Source organism: Gobius niger, assembly GCF_951799975.1.
Source record: "Gobius niger genome assembly, chromosome: 15".
Taxonomy (NCBI): domain Eukaryota; kingdom Metazoa; phylum Chordata; class Actinopteri; order Gobiiformes; family Gobiidae; genus Gobius; species Gobius niger.
The window spans coordinates 7,265,297-7,285,032 of NC_136866.1; the positions used below are offsets into that span (position 1 = coordinate 7,265,297).

The 19,736-nt window shown below is 42.3% G+C and overlaps 1 protein-coding gene across 1 annotated transcript in view; it reads left to right on the top strand.

The window, feature by feature from the left end:
• Positions 1-19,736, top strand: part of nbas (NBAS subunit of NRZ tethering complex) — a 189,008-nt gene that overhangs the window by 159,555 nt on the left and 9,717 nt on the right. Inside the window, exons 50-52 of the mRNA XM_079571869.1 lie at positions 5,030-5,169; positions 10,506-10,641; positions 11,401-11,535. Of these exons, the coding sequence (XP_079427995.1) occupies positions 5,030-5,169; positions 10,506-10,641; positions 11,401-11,535 (411 nt within the window). The remainder of the gene's footprint in view (positions 1-5,029; positions 5,170-10,505; positions 10,642-11,400; positions 11,536-19,736) is intronic.

Below are 19,736 nucleotides of genomic sequence, written 5' to 3' on the forward strand. Positions count from 1 at the left end.
TTCATTCCGTTTACCGGGTGAAATGTTACGCAGTGTTGCTTTAAATCAACAATCAAATCTAAATCTGATCTTTTTAATCCATCCAAATTGAATCAAAGCTGGAGGGTCCCCACTGACGTCTAATATAAAAGCTATTGTGTGTTACCCAACCAAGCGTCTCTGTTAAGCAATCTTCAATATCTTCAAGTGTTGCATTCTCCCCACTGCAATCCCATTCCGCGTGATCGCAGCTCCATTTTTATCCCATACAAAACCATCCGAAATAACTGGATATAGCCGCTAAGTGTTCAGTATTCAGCCTCCATAACAGTAAAGGCAATAACAATGATGAAGCGGCTTTGGGTTGCCGTTTACATTCAGTGATGGATCTGAGCGCTTCAGATTGTGGCGCCGGGATTTATTTTTTTATTTTTTTTTACAAGTAGTTAAGATTCCATTTCTGTTCCTCCCGTGACCCCCATCTGCGGAGAGTCCCTGAGCTCTGTCTTCGCCCCATTCATCGCGCCGTCCTTCCATCATCGCGCAACATTTCTGAAACGTGCAGCGGCGAAGTGGCTCGATATTTAGCGCGCATACATTATAGGTTCATCAAGGCGAATCTCGTGAAGCGCGGCTCGTCGTCATTAGGGACTCGGGCCGATTTGAGTGCCGCGTAATGCCGGATAAATGTTTATTGCCGCACATTCACGAGACGGGATGCGATTTTTTTTTTTTTTCAGATTGATAATTTATTCACAGTGAACTTGATGTAACCTAGAGGGAAAGAGGAACACATGTTGAAATTGATCACTAAAGTGTTGTAAGCAATGCCTGTAGATGTGGAATATTGTTATTGCGTGCATGTGTTTTGCCTTGCCTATGGGTACGGATTTTTGTTTTGTCAAGGATTGGCACATATGGTTATGCTGCACAGTTATTGGAACAGTATACAGCTATTGAAAGGAGATCATTCGCAATTGATTTAAGTCATTTATTCAATAAATATGCCAAATATGCCAGGTCTGATCTTTATTGCAATCGCAGGAATGATTAAACAGTGTCTGCTTGAACTAATCCACCCAAATATTAACATTTTATCATATTTTTAATGGCCATAACATGTAAACATTCACAGGACAGGGAGGAATAAGTAAGCTTGAATCTTGCTGAACTGCAGCAGTTTTGTAAAGAGGAATGGTCCAAGATTCATCCTGATCCTTGACAAAAAAAAATGCAGTTATTGCTACAAAAGAAGGGTTAGCCGGCTATTTAATACACACATGAAGTTGTGTGTTCCTAAAACTATTCATCTTTGGTTTGCACAGAGCTCTTGGATGCTCCACAGCACTACTGGCAAAATATTAATTGGACTGTTGGACCCAAAATTGAATAGTTTGGGAGGAAGCACAATGTCATGTGTGGAGGACAAATGGAACAGCACATCAACATCAAAACCCTCACTGTGAAGTCTGGTGCAGGAGAATCATAGTGTGGGGCTGTTTTGTTGCCTCAGGGCCTGGACAACGTGCTATCATCATTAGAAATATTAATTCTCAAGTTTATCAAGATATTTTTCGGAAAGACCTGAGACATTCAGAGCAGCGTGTGAGTAAGTGTGTACACCCCTGTAGTAAATAGCTGGCTGACCCTTCTTTTGTAGCAATAACTGCTTTCCTGTAGTTGCGGATTAGACACTAAGCAGACACTGTTTAATCATTCTTGTGATTTTAGTAAAGATCAGACCACATTTTACGACCAATTTAGGCAGAAGTGTAAGAAATTCTACACTGTGTACCAGGGGCGGACTGGCCATATGTCCATTCTGGAAGAGCACAGGGCCACTGGCTCAAGGGTCACCAGTCCCGCCTCAACTGAGCTTTAGCCAAATCTAAAAGCTGAAAAGAATGGCATCAAAATAGCGAGAAATAGTGGATGAAAACAAAACAAAAATGTGCTGGAAAAGCAACAAAAAAGTGACAAAAAATGTGATGAAAAGGCAACAAAAACATGAGGAAAAACACGGACAAAAAAAAACTACAAAAACGAAATAAAAACACAACAAAAATTGATAGAAAAAATAATGAAAAAAACAACAAAAATATGACAAAAATGACGTGACAAAAAGTTACCATCACTTTTGCAGGTCTTAGCTTTCAAATGAGGCGCTACATTGTTGCTCTCCAGTTGAGAAGCTTTTAGATTTGGGTAAAGCCCAGTATAAAAAAAATATGAATCTAAAAGGAATTCCGTGAAGTATGGTGTACCACAAGGTTCAATTTTGGGACCATTATTATTTATTATTTATAATAATGATTTTGCCTCTGTTTCTTTGACCACATTTCCAGTTCTTTTTGCTGATGATACCAATAAAAAAATAATAAAAAGTCTATAATGCACTCAGTTAAGGCGGGTGGTTAGCGGTTGAAATATATATTTGTGGAGGGCTGTTGTTCAGTCCCAGTCCGCCCCTGCTGTGTACTCACTTTAGTTTGTAGTTTGGACATGAGTTGGTGATGAGGTAAAGCCGAGTTGCTATGGTGATATTGGGGGTGATTTTATTATTGTTGTTGTGGTGATAAGAAAGACAAACTTGGCTGCGCCGCTGAAGAAACTGCTGATAAGGTTGTGCATAGACAGATAATAGATTTTGATGGGCCATAAGACACACAAGTGCGTTTGGCAGACACAGACGGAGATGCGATGTTGCTATAGTGGTCACCAGGGGCCAGGGGGGAGTGATTCTTCTGCTTCTGAGGTGGTGATGCGACAGAGGAGTGTGAAAAAGAGCAAAAACCTGTGAGGTAAATCCCCTGCGTAGTGTGCTGGAAAGGGGGAAGTAGGTGTTTGTCGAGATCGTGATGAGATATTATTGAAATTGAACATTGTCGACACAAACCACCATGTTTCTATTTTTACAACAGGAAGCTAAGTCTAAGGAGTTACATTAGACAAAACTGTATTAAAACACAAAAGAAAGAGAAGTGGCACAACTCAATAAACTGCAATGTCGCAAAACACTTTTACTGTATGGATTGATTTATTTTTAAGGGATTTGCGATCAATCCCAGAATGCCCAATACTTGATAGTTTTGACTACATTATCTTGAGCTCTGTTTGTTGGTTTTGCAGTACATAATTCATAATCAGTAAGTTTTTCTTGTGCACAGATACTTTCCCAGCAGTCACTGAAACGTAATCTCTCTTTCTCTAATCCCCTAAAAATGATTTAATCGGACCTTCGTTATATGGCGTTGCTCCAATAAATTAGACATTTTGAGAAATGCAACGCCCCACTGCCGCCGAGTTTGTTTAGTTGTGTGTGCGCCTGCCGAAGCTTGTCGCTGCTGCAGCTGTACTTTGGCAGGTTAGAGAGCTTTCCCTTCAGAAATCAGCTGCTCTCTCAACTGTTAAATCACACTCGAAGCCAGCCTTTGAGGAGAAAATTAATTACTTTGCCTCCTCCGACTCCTCGCGTTTTTCCCCACATTAGGCCTTCTTCATTTCTCTGCTGTCTCTCTCCTTTTTTTTGTTTTTTTTGTAGCAACTTATGTACTGAACATTTTCTTTCCAACATTTTTTATCACTCACAGCCATATTCGACATCTTGTTCCTGGGTTTAAAGTGAAAACGTTTTGTTGACCAGGAACATCTTGCCCACAAACCACGCTGCAAATGGTCGATGTCGAGTATCTCTGTCACAATCAAGAGCACACTGCCTTTGAGATCAATGACGCCTTCAGCATAGAGTCTTGTGGAGTGTGAAAACGGATCGCTGACATCCTCCTCAATGTGATCTGCATTCACAATAGAGGATATTGGATTTGTTGATTCATCAATATCTTCACTAGATTAAAAGCACATCTGTAATGTTGTGGGCATCTAAGGCTAAGAATTGGCTGATTTTGTTTTGTTGTGTTTGTTTTGAAAGATTTTTGGCCCGTAGGCTTGATTTAGATTGGACAGCACAGGGTGAAAGGCGTGAAGAGTGGGGAGAGACACTCAGCAAACCGTCAGAGCCAAGACCTGTACCCGCGTCACTGAGGCGAGCGCAACAATGCTATGATTTTAAATTAAAGCCGCGCCCGATGTGTAACTTTACAGGAAGCGGAGACGTCTCCAGCTCGTCTCCATGGAGATATTGACTAAAGCCACTTATGAGATCCAAATAGGTTTGGTCCTTATACAGATTAATCCTTTGATAACGAAAACAAAGATAGCATTTTCTGTGTCTAGCTGGTTATTAGGAGCATATTTTGGCAACAGTATAATCGAAAATGTTACGCAGTATGCCTTTAAAGAAAATATCAGATGCTTGAAAATAAGGCTAAAAAAAGAAGACACATTTTGAGCACAATTACCCACACAGTTTACTACAGTACTAAAGGTGCATGCCTTATAAAAAATAAAAGAGTTGATATTTGTGCGTGTTTGACCATGTGGTGGCCTAGTGGCTGTGTGAGTGGTCAGCATGACGCCTTTACTTTCGATCACGATGATCTCTACAACGCTCCAGGATCAATTGTTTTGTAGGTTGTCTGGTCAGCAATGAAAACCTTCCAAACAATTGATCCCGGATCGTCCTAGAAACCACTGTGATGCACCATGCTGACCACTCATACAGCCGCTGGGTCCTTACAAGGTCAAATACTAAGAGTTTTCAGACCATTAGACCAATATTTGTTTCGTTAAATACTGTATATCCGTTAGTTTGGCTGGTTGTTCAATGTTATGCCCTTCAAGTTTTTTAAATCTGTCAAAGTTTTGTGTTCTCTCCCAAACCAAAACATGGGTCATGTGTTAATGTGGTGTGAAGTTGAGCAACAGTGACAGTGCTTTTGGCATTTTCACAGATTTCGGGCTGCATGTTAGCACTAGCAGTCCAAACTCTCAGCGAGGAGTTCACAGGATCAATCCCCTGGCCATCTGTCTCATCAAATGCTATTGTTGAATCTACTTAGATACAATTCCTTCCACTGCTGTAGACCTAGTGAACTGGAGCATCTTAATATACTTATGTGATTAGCGTTACAATGTTTGCATTTCTTCACAGTTCCAGATTGAAGACGTGGAGAACGAAGACAAAAGATACGCCCTTTTCCTGGAGTTGCTCGAGTCGGCCCAAAAGTGGGAAGAGTTCCAGCTCATCATGCTTCTCCTGCAAGCCTGGCCACCGATGATCAAAGACGAAGTGTAAGACCATTTAGTTTTCGCTCTTCCCACCATTGTCCCTTTGTTGTGCGGCAGAAGGAGCCTCTATTTGTTCCTCGTGCTGTGTTTACTCTTCATTAACAGCTGTCTCTAGAAGAAGGACTCTGGGGTAAAATCATAACTATCTTCCGTTCACAGCGGTGGCTTCGTTAACAAAGGGGATACATTTACATTTTAATGACAACTTTGGGGCTTTGTGCTTTCGTCTTGCAAAAGGTTAGGCTTGAACTATCTAATCACGGCAGGGCACATGTTGCACAAAGCCTTTGAAAAGTTGTAGAAAGGCGTCTTCGCTACAGGCAGGAGGCTGGGGGGCTTCCTGCAGCAGCTGGAGCAAGTCGGAGCTGGCAGGATTATCGATAAGTGCCTAATGGTGTGATTGCTCCTTCGCTGCTCCATTGTTCTCCATTAAAAGTGAGCGTCACTCCGGGGAACTGCAAGGCGCTACGCTATCAGGAGTTAATCCTTCCAGCTCAATCAAAGCACGCGGCGCCCAGGCAGCTCACATCAGCATTTTAAAGTGTTTGTCTCGAGGAGGAGAGGCTCACATTTCTACACACTGTGACTCAGCTCGAAGCATGTGCCGTCTTTTGATTTGACTAATGATACTGTAGGTCTGAGTCGTTTTTATATTATGCTAAATCTGTAAGGTTATATCTGCTTTTCCACTTGTTTCTAATCCTCACATTTTGAGTGTGAAGTGAAGGTACCTAAGTATTGACCGTGGAAGAAAGTATTCAAACTTCTAAGTGGAAAGTATAAATCAGTTTGAACTAGCAGTATGAAAAATAACTTTGTGGCTTCTAAAACATGAAAATTATGCCCGAAATCTTCTTTCTTTTCGTGAGACGGTGGCATTTGACAGTGCACCGGGACAGTGCCACCTACTGTGGATAGAATGTGAATATTGCATAATGAGGTTTTTGAAATGAACAAAACACAGGGCCAAAATGTGCTTTTTATTTTGGTTCATAAATTGGAGTAAAAGTAATGAGTTCTCAACAAAAGCACTATTCGAATTAAGTGCAGATCCTCAACAACTCTACTTAGATACAGTACTTATACAAGACGTAACGTGTTTACCTTAATAAATCATTTCCGTAGTCCCTCAATACAAGTGTTAATGGGATGATTGAGGGGTCTTTCATTTCCCCCGTGGCGTCTCTGGCCAGAAAACCACAATTGCAAATTTGCTGCTGCCGGGTCGGAGGCCCCAATACACACTAATAGAATCACGAAGAAGAAGCTAGCAGGCTAACGGGCAAAGCTAACTGCGGTCACTTAAGCAGTATTTACAGCCAAGTTTGAGTGAAAAATGTATTTCCATTGTGTAATTAGATGTACACAATGACCCTCTTTCCCTGTCTTTTCTATCAGCGTTAGTATTTACTCTCAAGGACAATTAATGAGTAAAAAAAAAAACCAGCATGCTACGCCTCTAGGGGCATGAGTTACTTAGTTCTGCTTTAAGTAAATTGACTTTGTTACTGACCACCTCTGGTTAGTAGTTCTGTTCTTTTTTTGGCCAAAGTTGAGTCTAATCCTCACTCAAAGATTTTGACGATGCTGGCTCCACGGCAAGACGGAATTATTTTTGTATCAATATAGCTAGCGTTAGTTATCACAAAATTATACATTCAACGATAACTCGGTGAAGTGAAAAAAGTCAGTCCTCTTCGACATCAAAACAGCCATGTATGCCAAACCAGTACAGTTGTCAACGCTTTTGTCAGTGCACTTTTGAACGGCGCAGCAGGAGAGATGAGCTCCACAGCTGCTTCAAGTTCACTGTCGGATCCTGCCACTGTGCCCCTGACTGTGAGCACAGCTGTGGAGTCATCGCGCCTTCACCGGGACCTCAGACAAGCGTCGCCTTTTGACTGTCTCCATTCAGTTCTTTGAATGTTTGTACAGGTTACCTTAAACATGGAGATCTGCAGAGTGAAATCCAAATTGAGTTCTGATCCATGTTCTGCGTTTTATTTTAATTGTTCGTCTTGTCATCATCACTCAGGACGTTTAAATTTCGGATAACCTTCAAATGTCCCTGTGACGGGAGCCTTTGTGTTGCACTTTATCAACATAAGCAGACGCTGACTCAGCATTTAATCATTGGCGGCTACTGTCTGTCAGGAGCAGATTTGTCTAAGACCACAAGAGGCTCTTTCCGGGAGGCAGTACTGAGCGTCGCGTATGAAAAGCTTATCCTTTTGGTTGGGCGGCATAAGCCCCCGTCATGATTCAGAGCACGGCGTGGGGCTGGCTGCGGCGGCCTGGCGGTGCACCCCGGGACACATTTGGCCCCCACACAGTCACTCATATAGAGGCGCACAACACAGAGAGGAGCAGCAGCGGCCGGCCCGTCGAGAGGCACAGGGCACTCTGATGGAATGATAAATGAAAAAGTCTGCATTTCAAAGTCGTGGGAGCTGCTTTGGGCAATATTGAAGTCACCGTTGTATAGAATAAACGGGTGGCACATCATTTATGACAGTTGGCGCCATAAAAATGTAACCTCATGGGCAATCTGAGAAATACACTTTTGTGATGGATTGCTGCATTGATATAAATACATATTTGCATGTTTACCTAGCTAACCACATTTACAGCTTTTGGAATCATCAGAATGGAGAAAAGTTGGAAGTTGCATTTCATCTGAGAATCCCGGACTCTGCATTTATTCTGTAAATTAAAGCCGTTATTCGTAAAGCACTCAGCTGCACTGCTTGTGTACACCAGGTGAAGTGGTTTGCGATCCTTACTCTGGCGGGGTCCTGTCCTCTCCCTTCTGTCTTCACCTCTTCTCTAAATCCTTCACGTTGGCCTGCTCACCCGCACACTTCAATCACGGGTGCACCCCGCACTCATATGATCTAACCAAGAGCCTCTTTGAGACGCTCTTAAGCGGGCTAATCTCAGCTCTAAACATTGCATTCCTCTCAGGCAGGCTTTATCAGCATGTTGCCATCTGCTTATTATACTTACGTGTGGGCTCCACAAAAGCGCAGTCACCTCAGATGGCGTCTCCTCACTTCACCTCCCGTTTCATCGCTGTCAGATTTGGTTCACTGCCGCTTAGACGGATTACGACACAGACACGCGTCCTATTTTTAATTATTTTCGCTTCTAATTGTTTCTATGGTAATTGTTTCTGTTGTATTATACGTAGGCAGCGTTAGGAAACAGGAATGAGCGTTTCTAGTGGACGAAAACTGTACCTTGCCTTGAGTGGAAAGCATTCATTGGTTGTTTAGGCTGAGGTTTAGTTTCAAACATCTCTTAAACCATATTAGGAAAAGCCGTACCAGAATCAGAAATCAGTCCTTTTTGTGATGGCCCCCAATCATTGAAGTTATTGTCATCTAATACGAGCGATCGTGATGTCGTCACATCCGTTGGCCATAGTCGGCATTTTACGTTTTCATATTTGATAAAAATGTTATTAAAATCCTATGATCGGCAAAAACAATGTCCATGAGACATTGCTTCTCTTGCGCAGTAACAGATCTCTCATTTTATAAAACCGAGTTAGAGACCTGGATGTATCAGCTGTTGCCGACCATTCACCAAAACATCCGCCGAAAATTGCGTACGTAAACAATAACAGCAATCGCTCGTATTAAAGCTGTAGTAAGTAACTCATGCCCCTAGAGGCCATGAGCGCCACTGCAGGTGTCGTAGCAGGTTGCGATTTTTTTTACTCATTAATTGTCCGTGAGAGTAAATACTGCACTGACAGAAAGGACAAAGGGAGAGAGGGATATTGTGCATCCAGTTACACAATGGAGATCTTTTTTTTCCACTCAAACTTGGCCATAAATACTGTTTAAGTGGCGCTAGCCCGCATGTTAGCTTCTTCTTCGTGATTCCGTTATTGTGCATTGCGTCTCCGGGTCGGAGCAGGGAAAGTTAAAAGTCTGGTTTTCTGGCCAGAGATGAAGCACCCCCCAATCATTCCATTAACACTTGTATTACCACTATTACCACCAGAGGGACTACGAAAAGGATTTATTAAAGGGACTATAGGGAGTTTAAAAATGTTAGAATTATTTTCCTCCCCCTACATGTTCCAGCCGTGTCCTAATGTGTAGAATGAGCTCAGACCTGTTCACCACAACTGCCTCTAAAATCCTGCACTGTCACTCAAAAAGGTGTTACTTCGGGTCCAAAGTGCCGTCATGCACGAGCTTAATATAGAAGGTGCAGTTACACATATGGCCTGAGGTGGCAGTAGTGAGTATAAAATGGACAACTTGCATCCAGCCCCTTTAAGGTAAACAAGTTGCTTAGTATTGCTTTAAATAAAATGTTTTGAATTGTTGCTAGCAGTGGGGTTCCTCAGATACACTGAAAGGCAAGCCTTGTTTTGGAGAATTCCTATTTGGCTTGGCTCTGATTAAAAGACAGTCATCTGGTTTGCAATCAGGCACAAGCTTTGGACCAGCCCTGAAACTGCCTCAGGAGAAAAAGGGATGCGAGATAGATGGGCAATACAGCGACGCGACGCGAATAATAATGGGGGATAATTAATAAAACAATCTCTTCCATAGGATCCATCATTCAGCTCCGATATAATTAACAGATAATGAACTACCTCCTTCTTTTGACTGATCTAGTAATAACTACAAGGGTACTTAGTGGAGCGCATGTTTTAACCTTGGTTATAGGCCTAATTGAATTCACTGGAAAATCTCTATCAGGCTCTGCTTCCACCTGAAGTCAACAATGGACTTAAATGACCATTGTGACCTCCACAGATGGAAAGATTCTTTTTTTTATTGTGTTTTTTACCTTTGACATTTGCGCGGCCGTGGTAGAGGCTAATCAGCTTGCGTAGAGGTCTGCAGGAGCTCCGACAGAAGTGTGTAAACAAACTGACACTTGCCACCGCTCCGAGCCGTGTACAGACGCGCGGAGGAAATTAACTCCGGAGGTGTGAGCTGTTAACTGCGGGGGCTCCTGTGGACAAACATCTCCAGCTTTTCATGCCTTTATTGGAAGTGACGGCGCATCAGCAACTCTGTCAGTCTGTTATTATATTAGCTGTGGCTTGTGGAAATACAGCCTGATCAGTCAGCTCATCCGCACGTGTGCTCTTGTTCTGTATTTGAGTACAGACCCTCAACCTTCCTTTGCTTCATCATGTCCTAAAGCTGTAATCATGCCCATAGTTTCAGTTTGCAGTAGAGTATTGATTCCACACGAGGTCCGAACAGATTTGACCAATGAAGTCGTTTCAGGGATCTTCTATTTGTGCTCGATAACTGCTGATGAAATCTAAACCCTCTCGATCACACATCTCACCTCTCATTTCCCAGAGCGGCGACGGAGCGTAACCCATGGGTGGTGCTGACCTCGGCCCTGCTGACCCGCTCCGAGGGGTCAGAGCTGGGTCAGCAGGTTGTCACCATGGTCCGGTCTCTGTACAGCACCAAGCACAAGCTCCCAGCCCAGGTAATTCACTCTCTATATTCATGAAACTGTAAGGTACAAACCCTCTACTTGCTACGCCTCTGTTGTCATGTTTGCCGTGAAAAATGGATACCACAGGCCGTTGTGTGGAGCTCAGCATTTTAATATACAGGAAGACTATTAAGCATGTTACCCGCGGCAACGTGCGAGCTCAACACACTATCAACGCTGCATCCACTCCTTTGAAACTTGCCCCTAACACTATGCCATGCCCCGCTGAGCACTGGTTCGCCTAATGACATTCTGTATGTCTAGCAGCAGCTGACTGTGATATTAGTTTAGCACTAATGCTATTCAGCGTGAATGGGCTAGCGCCGGTTTGGCTGTCTAATATTAGCGGGGCAGAGGAGGAAGAGGAGCGGCGGGGGGCGGTGAGAGGAAGCAAAGGAAGGCCTTTTACTCTGCTCTGAACAGCTTTAATTTGAATCTGCTGGAATGAAACCGGCGGAGCATGGGGGGAGTCAGATTGCATTGTGATATCCATATATTACAGGCTGCCTCTGTGTGTTTGCTGCTGTTGTAGACCTTTGAGAACTACTATGTGGCTGTGTGTATGCACGGTCTATATGCACATCGATTAACCTTTACTTCTTTCCACCTTTCTTCTTTTGCTCCCCCTTACATTTCTCTTCTTTTTTTTTTTTTTTTAAACCTTCATTTTAATGTAATGCTGTTTCTGTCACTATCTCTCTGGCCACATATCTTGACCTGAATCTTCCTACTGTATTGTCCTTCCTTTAGTGTGTCAGGAGCATAACATCACTCCTGCTCGAGCAGCAGCCCAGCCTTCAGCAGGCGGCCCTGAAGCTGATGGCAGAGAGCGGGGACGAGGAGCTGCTCAAGCTGACCCTGGATCAGGTCAACAGCATGACTGCAGTAAGTCCCACATGCTGCACTATAGCACTGACGTCAACAAAGAAAAAGAGAAGAAATGATGCTCTTGTGTAATTTACTAGAGATCAACTTCAAAATGTAAAAATGATTGCTCGAGGAATGCTTTATAAATGTTCTTTGAATGTTTAATAGAATATTTGCAAAGGTTTTACAAATGCTTAATATTTTGAAGGCACATGCGAAATGTCCACAAAAATCCAAGAAAAGCTTTTGTATACACCCCTGACCTTCTCGCTTCTCGTCCGCATGCACAAACCAAAACAAAAGCCTAGACAATGCAGATGAATAAATATAGTGGGTGCTGTCTGGCATCGGGAAGGGAAGTAAAAGCAAAGCAAACATAATTTAAGATTCTCTTATTTAAAGGAGCCACAACACACTTTATCTCCCTATTTTTTGTTCAAATTGTAACAATTGTTTTTTCTGTGGGTGGTCTACTCTTGTGTTCTTTTTTTTAAGTTTTACCGCTGAGGTCAAGTTAACAACTCTATGAACCTTAAAGGAAACTTAAAGCTTGACCTTGCCTACCTATATCTGCCCACTCATTTGAAAATCCACCTACAACAATTGAATTAAACTAAAACTTTGACTATTGTTGCCGCTCGCGTAATTAAATTTCTCCTTTACACCTCACTTGTTATAAATTGAAATGGATGGGCTGCAGATTGTCTCTGATGGGTCAGATAAGTCAGTTTATTTGCATATAGAGTGAAGTAGTGCTATCTGATCTTAAGTGCCCAGCGACAAACTGCTTAAAGGTGCATATTAATGTCAATAGATAAGGAAAAAGTATGGATATTCTAATTTTTATTGGTCCAAACTTTTGAACTCTTGACAGACTTATAGAGATATTATCGTCGAAGTTGTGAATAAAACACTGATGTCCCCTAACTTTTGATTTACGGGGTAACTGTCCTTTAGTTTTGTTGAGTCTCCATCAGATAAGTGAATAATCTGACTCAAGTGTGTGGGCCGCCCTCCGTCACTTCCAGCATCAGATAAGACGGTGGCACAAAGCGGGCTTCTCCGACCCGGCAGATCCCGGTTCTGTTTTGGGATCAGATAAAAGAAAGCCACGGCGTTAAGAAACAGAGCCCCGGTTAACGGCAAAGCTCTTTGGATCAGCACACCTAAGCAATGTGGCTCTTTTATCTCAGCTAAAGAAATGAGATCCCGCTACTTAAGACGGGACAATTAGCGGTTTTGTTTTAGCCGCTCACGCTTCAGGACTTTGATGCATTGATAAAGAAATATTAAATAAATAAATACTGGTGCGGAAGTTTCTCAGGTCTTTTAAAGGGCCTATAGCATGCTATTTTAGCCATTCGAAAGTAAACTACAGGCATTTCTATGATATATTGTACCTCTACCACTATGGAGTACTCATTTATGTGAGGAATATAAGTATTTCCTGGGAGCATTTTTCCAACCCGGAAGACAAGATGCTTAGATTCCGCCTCCATTGATGCCGCCCGGCGCCCATGCAACATTAACAGTAGCAGAAATATAAATATCACAGCAAAAAGTGAAACACACATTATCATTACCATTTAGCATGCGTTTTGATTTACTTACTGCTCTGGCCTCTCCATCGGGTGTATTTGTTATGGGAATTGCACCGGTTATAATCTCTCGAACAATCCACTTTGATTTTTTGATTGGCCATGGTTCGCCAAGCCATCGGTGAAGTGATGGTCACAGACAAACATATCCTGGCTGGTTATTCGCAGGATCCCAGAGAGAAATTCCAACAATTTATAGCGATTGGACTCTTCTTTATGAAGGTTGAATAAAGTCCTGTCCTATCGTAGCCAAACACACATTTTTGCCGAGACATTATCGTTGGGTAAGAAGAAAATAGAACATGTGGTGTCCCTTTACAGAGTCGGTTAGAAAGGAGCCCCCATCTTCACAACTTCGGCGCAAAAATGACTTTGTTTAGACACTCGGGGCGTGCATGTTTACCTTGCAGGGGCGGCAAGGAAACACCAGGCAGAAATAATGAAAAAAACATGCTTTCATTCTGCATTAGATTACAGACGTGACGGGCACTTCCTGGATGGGGGTGGTTTGACTATCTTGCATGATTCATTAGGACTACTCCACATGCATGAATGAAGCCAAAAACCACTCTGGGGGTGTTTTTGATCGGGAAATAGCAGTACAACATGGTTAAAAGCTCCAAAAAGTTGATCAAGCTTTTAACTTTTTCATATTGTTACCTCATTGAAAATACCCGGACTGCTGTTTTGTTTCCTTCGCGCATGTGTCTGTAGTCCCGGGTATCAGTCTCTTCTATGCAGGTTAACATGTTTGCCAGTTGCTGTTATTGCTAATACGAGTACGAGTGGGATTGCACGCTCTTCTGGCAATTTCTATCACTGCTTCTTGTAAGAACTTAAGTGAAACATATATTGTTTCAAGTTTTACTACAGAAAGATCAAGTCTCATGTGTGCAGACATAGTGTAGAATAAAGCTTTAAACGTAGTGTTGAGCTCCTCCTCCATGCTGTCGTTGTGTCCTTGTGCACATGACCCACCTTGTGTGAGCCGGAGTCTCCTTTTGCGCAAATATGTATCTCTATCAATCAGTGCCGGGGCAGCTGTAATTACTGTGCTAAAGTTTACCCCCACCCTGTGTTGGGAATGAATGAATAATTGTCTTTTAAACCTTCTTTGTGTCTTCTGAAAAGCACTATACCTATATATATATCTATAAACCGGTTGCCCTTCCTTTTGTAAGTCTCTCCATTCATTGCAGCTGCATTTACTGTATTGTACTTTATTTCGCATATTTCTTTTTTTAACTCAAATATCCATCCAATCCATGCTTACTTTCTTACGGGAACACTTGGACCCCCTTTGGTAATGAAATCTCACCTTCGCTGACTTGATCCGAGCCGATCTGCTCGAGAAAAAAACATCCTTTAGAGAAAATAGATGTGCTCAGAGAAAATGGAATCAGGCGTGGACGAGATGAGAGGGGAAATTACACCGCAAATGTATGGTAATGTAGACTTAAAGAGAAAAGAAGGCACTCGTCTTACAGGGGGATTTAAAGTTCGGGAAGGAACGCGATACGGCACCGACGAAGACAAATCATGGGGAGTTAGCGCGGGGTTATGGGAGCGGGATGAGACAGGTGGTGTGTCACAGGCGCTCAGAATAAATGTTGGGAGTCTCGCAGCAGAGAATGTACAAGGCCATGTTCAGAGCAGCGGAGAACAGCACTCATCCTGTAGATAACATCGGGACAGGCGCAGAAAGATCGTCCCTGAGCTAATGCGGGTGATAGCGCTGCAGAGCTGGAGCTGTGGACGGTGCAGTGTTGTGTGTGTGTGTGAGACCGAGAGCTCGTTCTTGTTACGCTGTTATTGCGCTTTCAAGTGCTTCAAATACAGCGGTTTTGAAGACACTTGAAAAACACAAAGCATTATGTAGTGTTAGCTTGTGCATCCCACGTACTTTCTGCACTTGTTTATAGTTGTCCGGGTGAAGGAGTTAGAAAAGTTGCAAAGAAAGAAATAATAACAAGAAGCGATTGGGGCATAAAGATGATTTTCATAAAGATGATTCTCAGTCCTTTGAAAGTATAACCATCTTGGCATGCATATACAGTGGTATGCAAAAGTTTGGGCACCCCTGTAAATGTTCATAAACCGTGATGTTGAGCAATCGTTGTTTTCAGCTCATCTGAGAGTTGTTTTGAGGCTTCCATGTTGCCACTCTTGAGAGAAGATGCAAAGAGGAGAAACACTTACAATTGGCCTCCTTAAATAACCTTTCTCATGATTGGATTCAACCGTGTATGGAGGTCAAGGGTCACTGAGGTTACCAAACCAATTTTGAGTTCTAATAATTGGTCCTAAAGGTATTGAAATCAATAAAATGACGGTGCCTAAATTTATGCACATGCCTAATTTAGTTTAATTCTTGCACACTTTCCAAAAATCATATAAACTCAAATATCACTGTGTTTGTCTCCTATATGATATATTTAACTGAAATGTCTTATCCAGACAACCAATGATTTATAAAATCATGAACATTTTACAGGGGTGCCCAAACTTTTGCATACCACTGTACACTGCAAAAAGTAAATATCAAGCATTGGCCTAAATGTCTTGAACTGAGAAAATGTTACTTGTTTTGAGCAGTTTTCACTCATTTAGACTTTTTTTTCCTGATCTGACCAAGTTTACTTTGCTCTTTTGAGGACGTTTACGACTAGTTCTGAGGTAGATCTCACTTGAAATAAGAAAGTAAAACTGCCAATGAGATAAGTCCAATGTTCTTACCCCATTGGCAAAGAAAATTGCTTGAAACAAGGACAAAATGTATTGAAACGAGTCAGAAACATCTCAAAGCAAGTAACTATATCTTTCCTTGTCAAAACATCTCAAATTCTGATTATTATGCTAAAATTGAGACTTTTATACTAATCTAGTTTTCGCAGTGTAGTTGATTGTAGTTATGTTGAGAAACAGTTTTGAGTTGCTTGGTTGTCTTTGATTTATAGTCTCCAAGAAAGTATCCATTCTACTCTTACGGTCTCCAACCAGTAGTTTCCCTCCCTTTTCTTTATTATTTTTTACTTGTTCAGAAAGTCTTATCATTTGGCAAAAGCAAACCAGCTGTCCCGTGTATTCTGTCAAATGTATATCATGGACACAAACAAGCACTTTTAGGGGAATTAAAGAAAAAAAATCTCTCTTTGCAGAAATTGTTAGCTTTGAAACCAAGTGCCCACTATAGTTACCATGTTAATTCCTGTGACAGCGATTAATGCCGATGACAATAGAAAAGCAATTAAAGCAAGTAGATCTGTCAAGTAGTATAGAAATCATTGTCACTACATTGGAACTGATCTGTAATTACACTTAACGGACATGGGCCAATGACAGCGAGTCGAAATGTACTTTTATGGAGTTAGAGCCACTTTTCACTTTCAAGAAAGTACAGCCTCTTTCCTATTTCCATCTTCTGTCAAAGCCGTCAGCCAAATATGAGTGATCACATAACCCAATTCTATCAAATCCACATGATGGAAATGCATGCTTAATCTTGTGCTTTTAATGTGGGGAATGTGGGATTTACATATCGAATTGATTTGATGGATCCCTACCAGCGCTGTCAAAACCTGGCTTTTTTGAGACCTGGGTGAAAGCATCCATCTCCATTGACAGAAATAGAAATTGTGACTCACCAAATGGCACAATAAGATTAGATTTGATTTCGGAGACCAATTCGTTCAGCCCATGAATGTAATGCGTTTATGATCTTTTTTATTGATGTGGCTCGTCGTCTAGCAGCAGCCCGTTGTTCGGCATCATGGGGAAATTCAATACAGATTAGCCAGCAGGATAAGACAAAGTAAGTAAATGCTGTGTCTTTTCTAAAAATACAGGAATGAAGTTTCTATGTTTATAAATAAAATGGTTGCTAAGGACTTATTAGACATATGGCCTGAAACGTTTAGTCGCCTCAGATTGGCTTTCACAGCACTGTACTGTAAATAGAGTGTGGAAATACCGAAGTAAGGTAAGGCAGCCATTCCCAAAGTCCAGGACATCTCTGTACCCTTTCTCAATCTGAGCCTCAGCCCCCAATGTTAAAGGAATTGGTCAACATTACATATAAAATAACAATGAGTACATCTGTAGGCCAAAAACTGTGATCTTAAAGGGGCTAGATGCAAGTTGGCCATTTTATACTCACTACTGCCACCTCAGGTCATACATGTAACTGCAACTTCTATATTAAGCTCATCCATGACGGCACTTCGGACCCGAAGTAACAACTTTTTGAGGGACAGTGCAGGATTTCAGAGGAAATTGTGGTGAACAGGTCTGGGCTCATTCTACACATCAGGACATTGCTGGAACATGTAGGGGGAGGAAAATACATAATACGGCACGGTAGCGCAGCGGTTAGCGCCTCCGCTTCACAGCTAGAAGGTCCCGGGTTCGATTCCCACCAGGACAGGGCCTTTCTGTGTGGAGTTTGCATGTTCTCCCCGTGTCTGCGTAGGTTTCCTCCGGGTACCCCGGTTTCCCCTACCACTAAAAACATGTGCAATAGGTGAATCCTCCAGCCAGGTGATTCTGACCATCAGCCTGGCTCCACATCATGGAGATGAGTCCCCAGGCGCGGCACTGCCGTCGACCACTGCTCCTTACGGGTCGCCCCAGCGGCATCGAAGGATGGATTAAATGCAGAGGACAAATTTCCCTACGGGGACAATAAAGTAAAAACAAATAAACATTTTAACATTTTTTAACTCTTTATTATCCCTTTAAAGCAAACCGACACATTTGACACATTTGTTCAATGCGCCTTCTCCAGCACATTTAAAAGATTCTCAACGGGGTTAAGATCTGGACTTTGTGGTGTCCAATCCAACAACGTGAGTCCGATGAATCCTTGTATTGCCATCTTGGAATAAGCCAGCGCCATAAGGGAACAATAATAAGATGGAATAGCCTGGTCATTCAGGATGTTCAGGTGGTCAGTGTTGCTGAACCTTCTGTAGACCTGAACAACTGGAGCAACCTCGGATCATAACAGTTAGTTAAATCCAGGAGGGGATTTTTTTTGGGTCGGGCAGTGTATCATTTTTGTTTGTGCAGAAGTTTGGAAAAAGCCAAGTTTTCTTAAATTGTACTAGTTATTCTTTCCTTTTTTCCACATCTAATTTCTGAGTTCCCATCTCTTTTTTTTGTACACCAAGGTCTTGTTGAGATCTGATTGAATATTGTTTTTGTTAGTGCTCCTCCTACATATTGGACCTGTCACGTTTGTTCTACAGTGTTGATCCTGCACTCACAGCATCTAAATGTGTCTGTATGTGTCTCCTTTCTTGCTTCATTTTTTATTTATATGTCTTCACAGCGTTCTTTTCTGTCACTTCCAATCATATCCCTGTGTTACCAAGAACTGTTCATAGTTGGGCTGGAAGGCTGCGGAATGCGAGCGCATACAGTAGTTGCGTGTTGTTGAAGACGCGCCGCGGTTTAAATGACAAGAGAAAGCTTGGGGATGAATTATGTATTAGCCATTGTACGTGTGCTGTAATTCCAATTAGGCTCAGCGGCGGGTTGAACCGAGGGGAAACAGACGGGGCAGCAGGAACACAGGAAACGAAGCCCGGAATCTCGAATGAGGGTGCGAAAATTTGACCGGACCAATAAAGGAATCATTTAGCATCCCGCGGAAAAGCAAGCGGGAGATGGGACAACCTTGACAGAGAACTGAGGAGGCGAGTAGCGAGAGCTGGAGGCGATTTGACGCGGCCCGCTGCTGTCACTGCTGCTGTTTGTTCTCACAGTGTGCGCCGCAGAAGACGGCGCTTGATTGGCGAGGCAAGAGAGGTGTTGTTTTGGGCCTTCAGACAAGATTTGGAGGAGCTCTTAACCTCGCACACGCACACACGGAGGCGGACAGCGGTGTGAAAAGTACATACAGCGATGGACAGGCTTTAATGTTCTTTGGGCTTTTGACCTTTGAGAGAGAGAAAGTCCGGGCATGATGGATGTATTCCCTCTTCAATCAGACTGTATTGGAGCTGAGTTGTTTGTCAAGGTTGGTAGCAGGAACAGCACAGAGGCAGGTGATGGGTAGAAGATGTGGATTGGTGAGAGTGGCTGGGACTGACGCCCTCCAAAGAACAGATCAGTGATTGTCAACAACACGAGAAGCAATTGTCAGATACTAAAAGAGGAGACAAATCATTTGATGTGCATTTAGTGTGGTGTATAAGTACATGCTATGTTACAGGGACAAAGTAATGCTGTTAAAAACATTATCTTGACCTCTATTATTCTGCCAAAAATACCCTTACAATGGGAATACATGGACTTGTTTACTCTCCTTTGTCCGTGTTTATACGTCATCTCATGGTATGTTTTTAAAGTTGTCAGCAAACAGTAGAAATTCATCATTATTCATGTACATAGTTTTTGACAGAGCCACTATGTGTATTAGGAATGAAGACTTAAAGGGATATGTCAAGATTTTTGGCATAGGGCCTCATTTCCGAGTTATCCAGAGTGTTGTTGATTGCTGGAGATATATATTTATTTTTTAATTCATGCAGTCGTTATATTTTAGGAGTTTAGTGGTGCTAGGCTAGTGCTAGGCTAGTGCATGTCTATGGTAACTAGTAGCCTGCATTAAAAACAGTC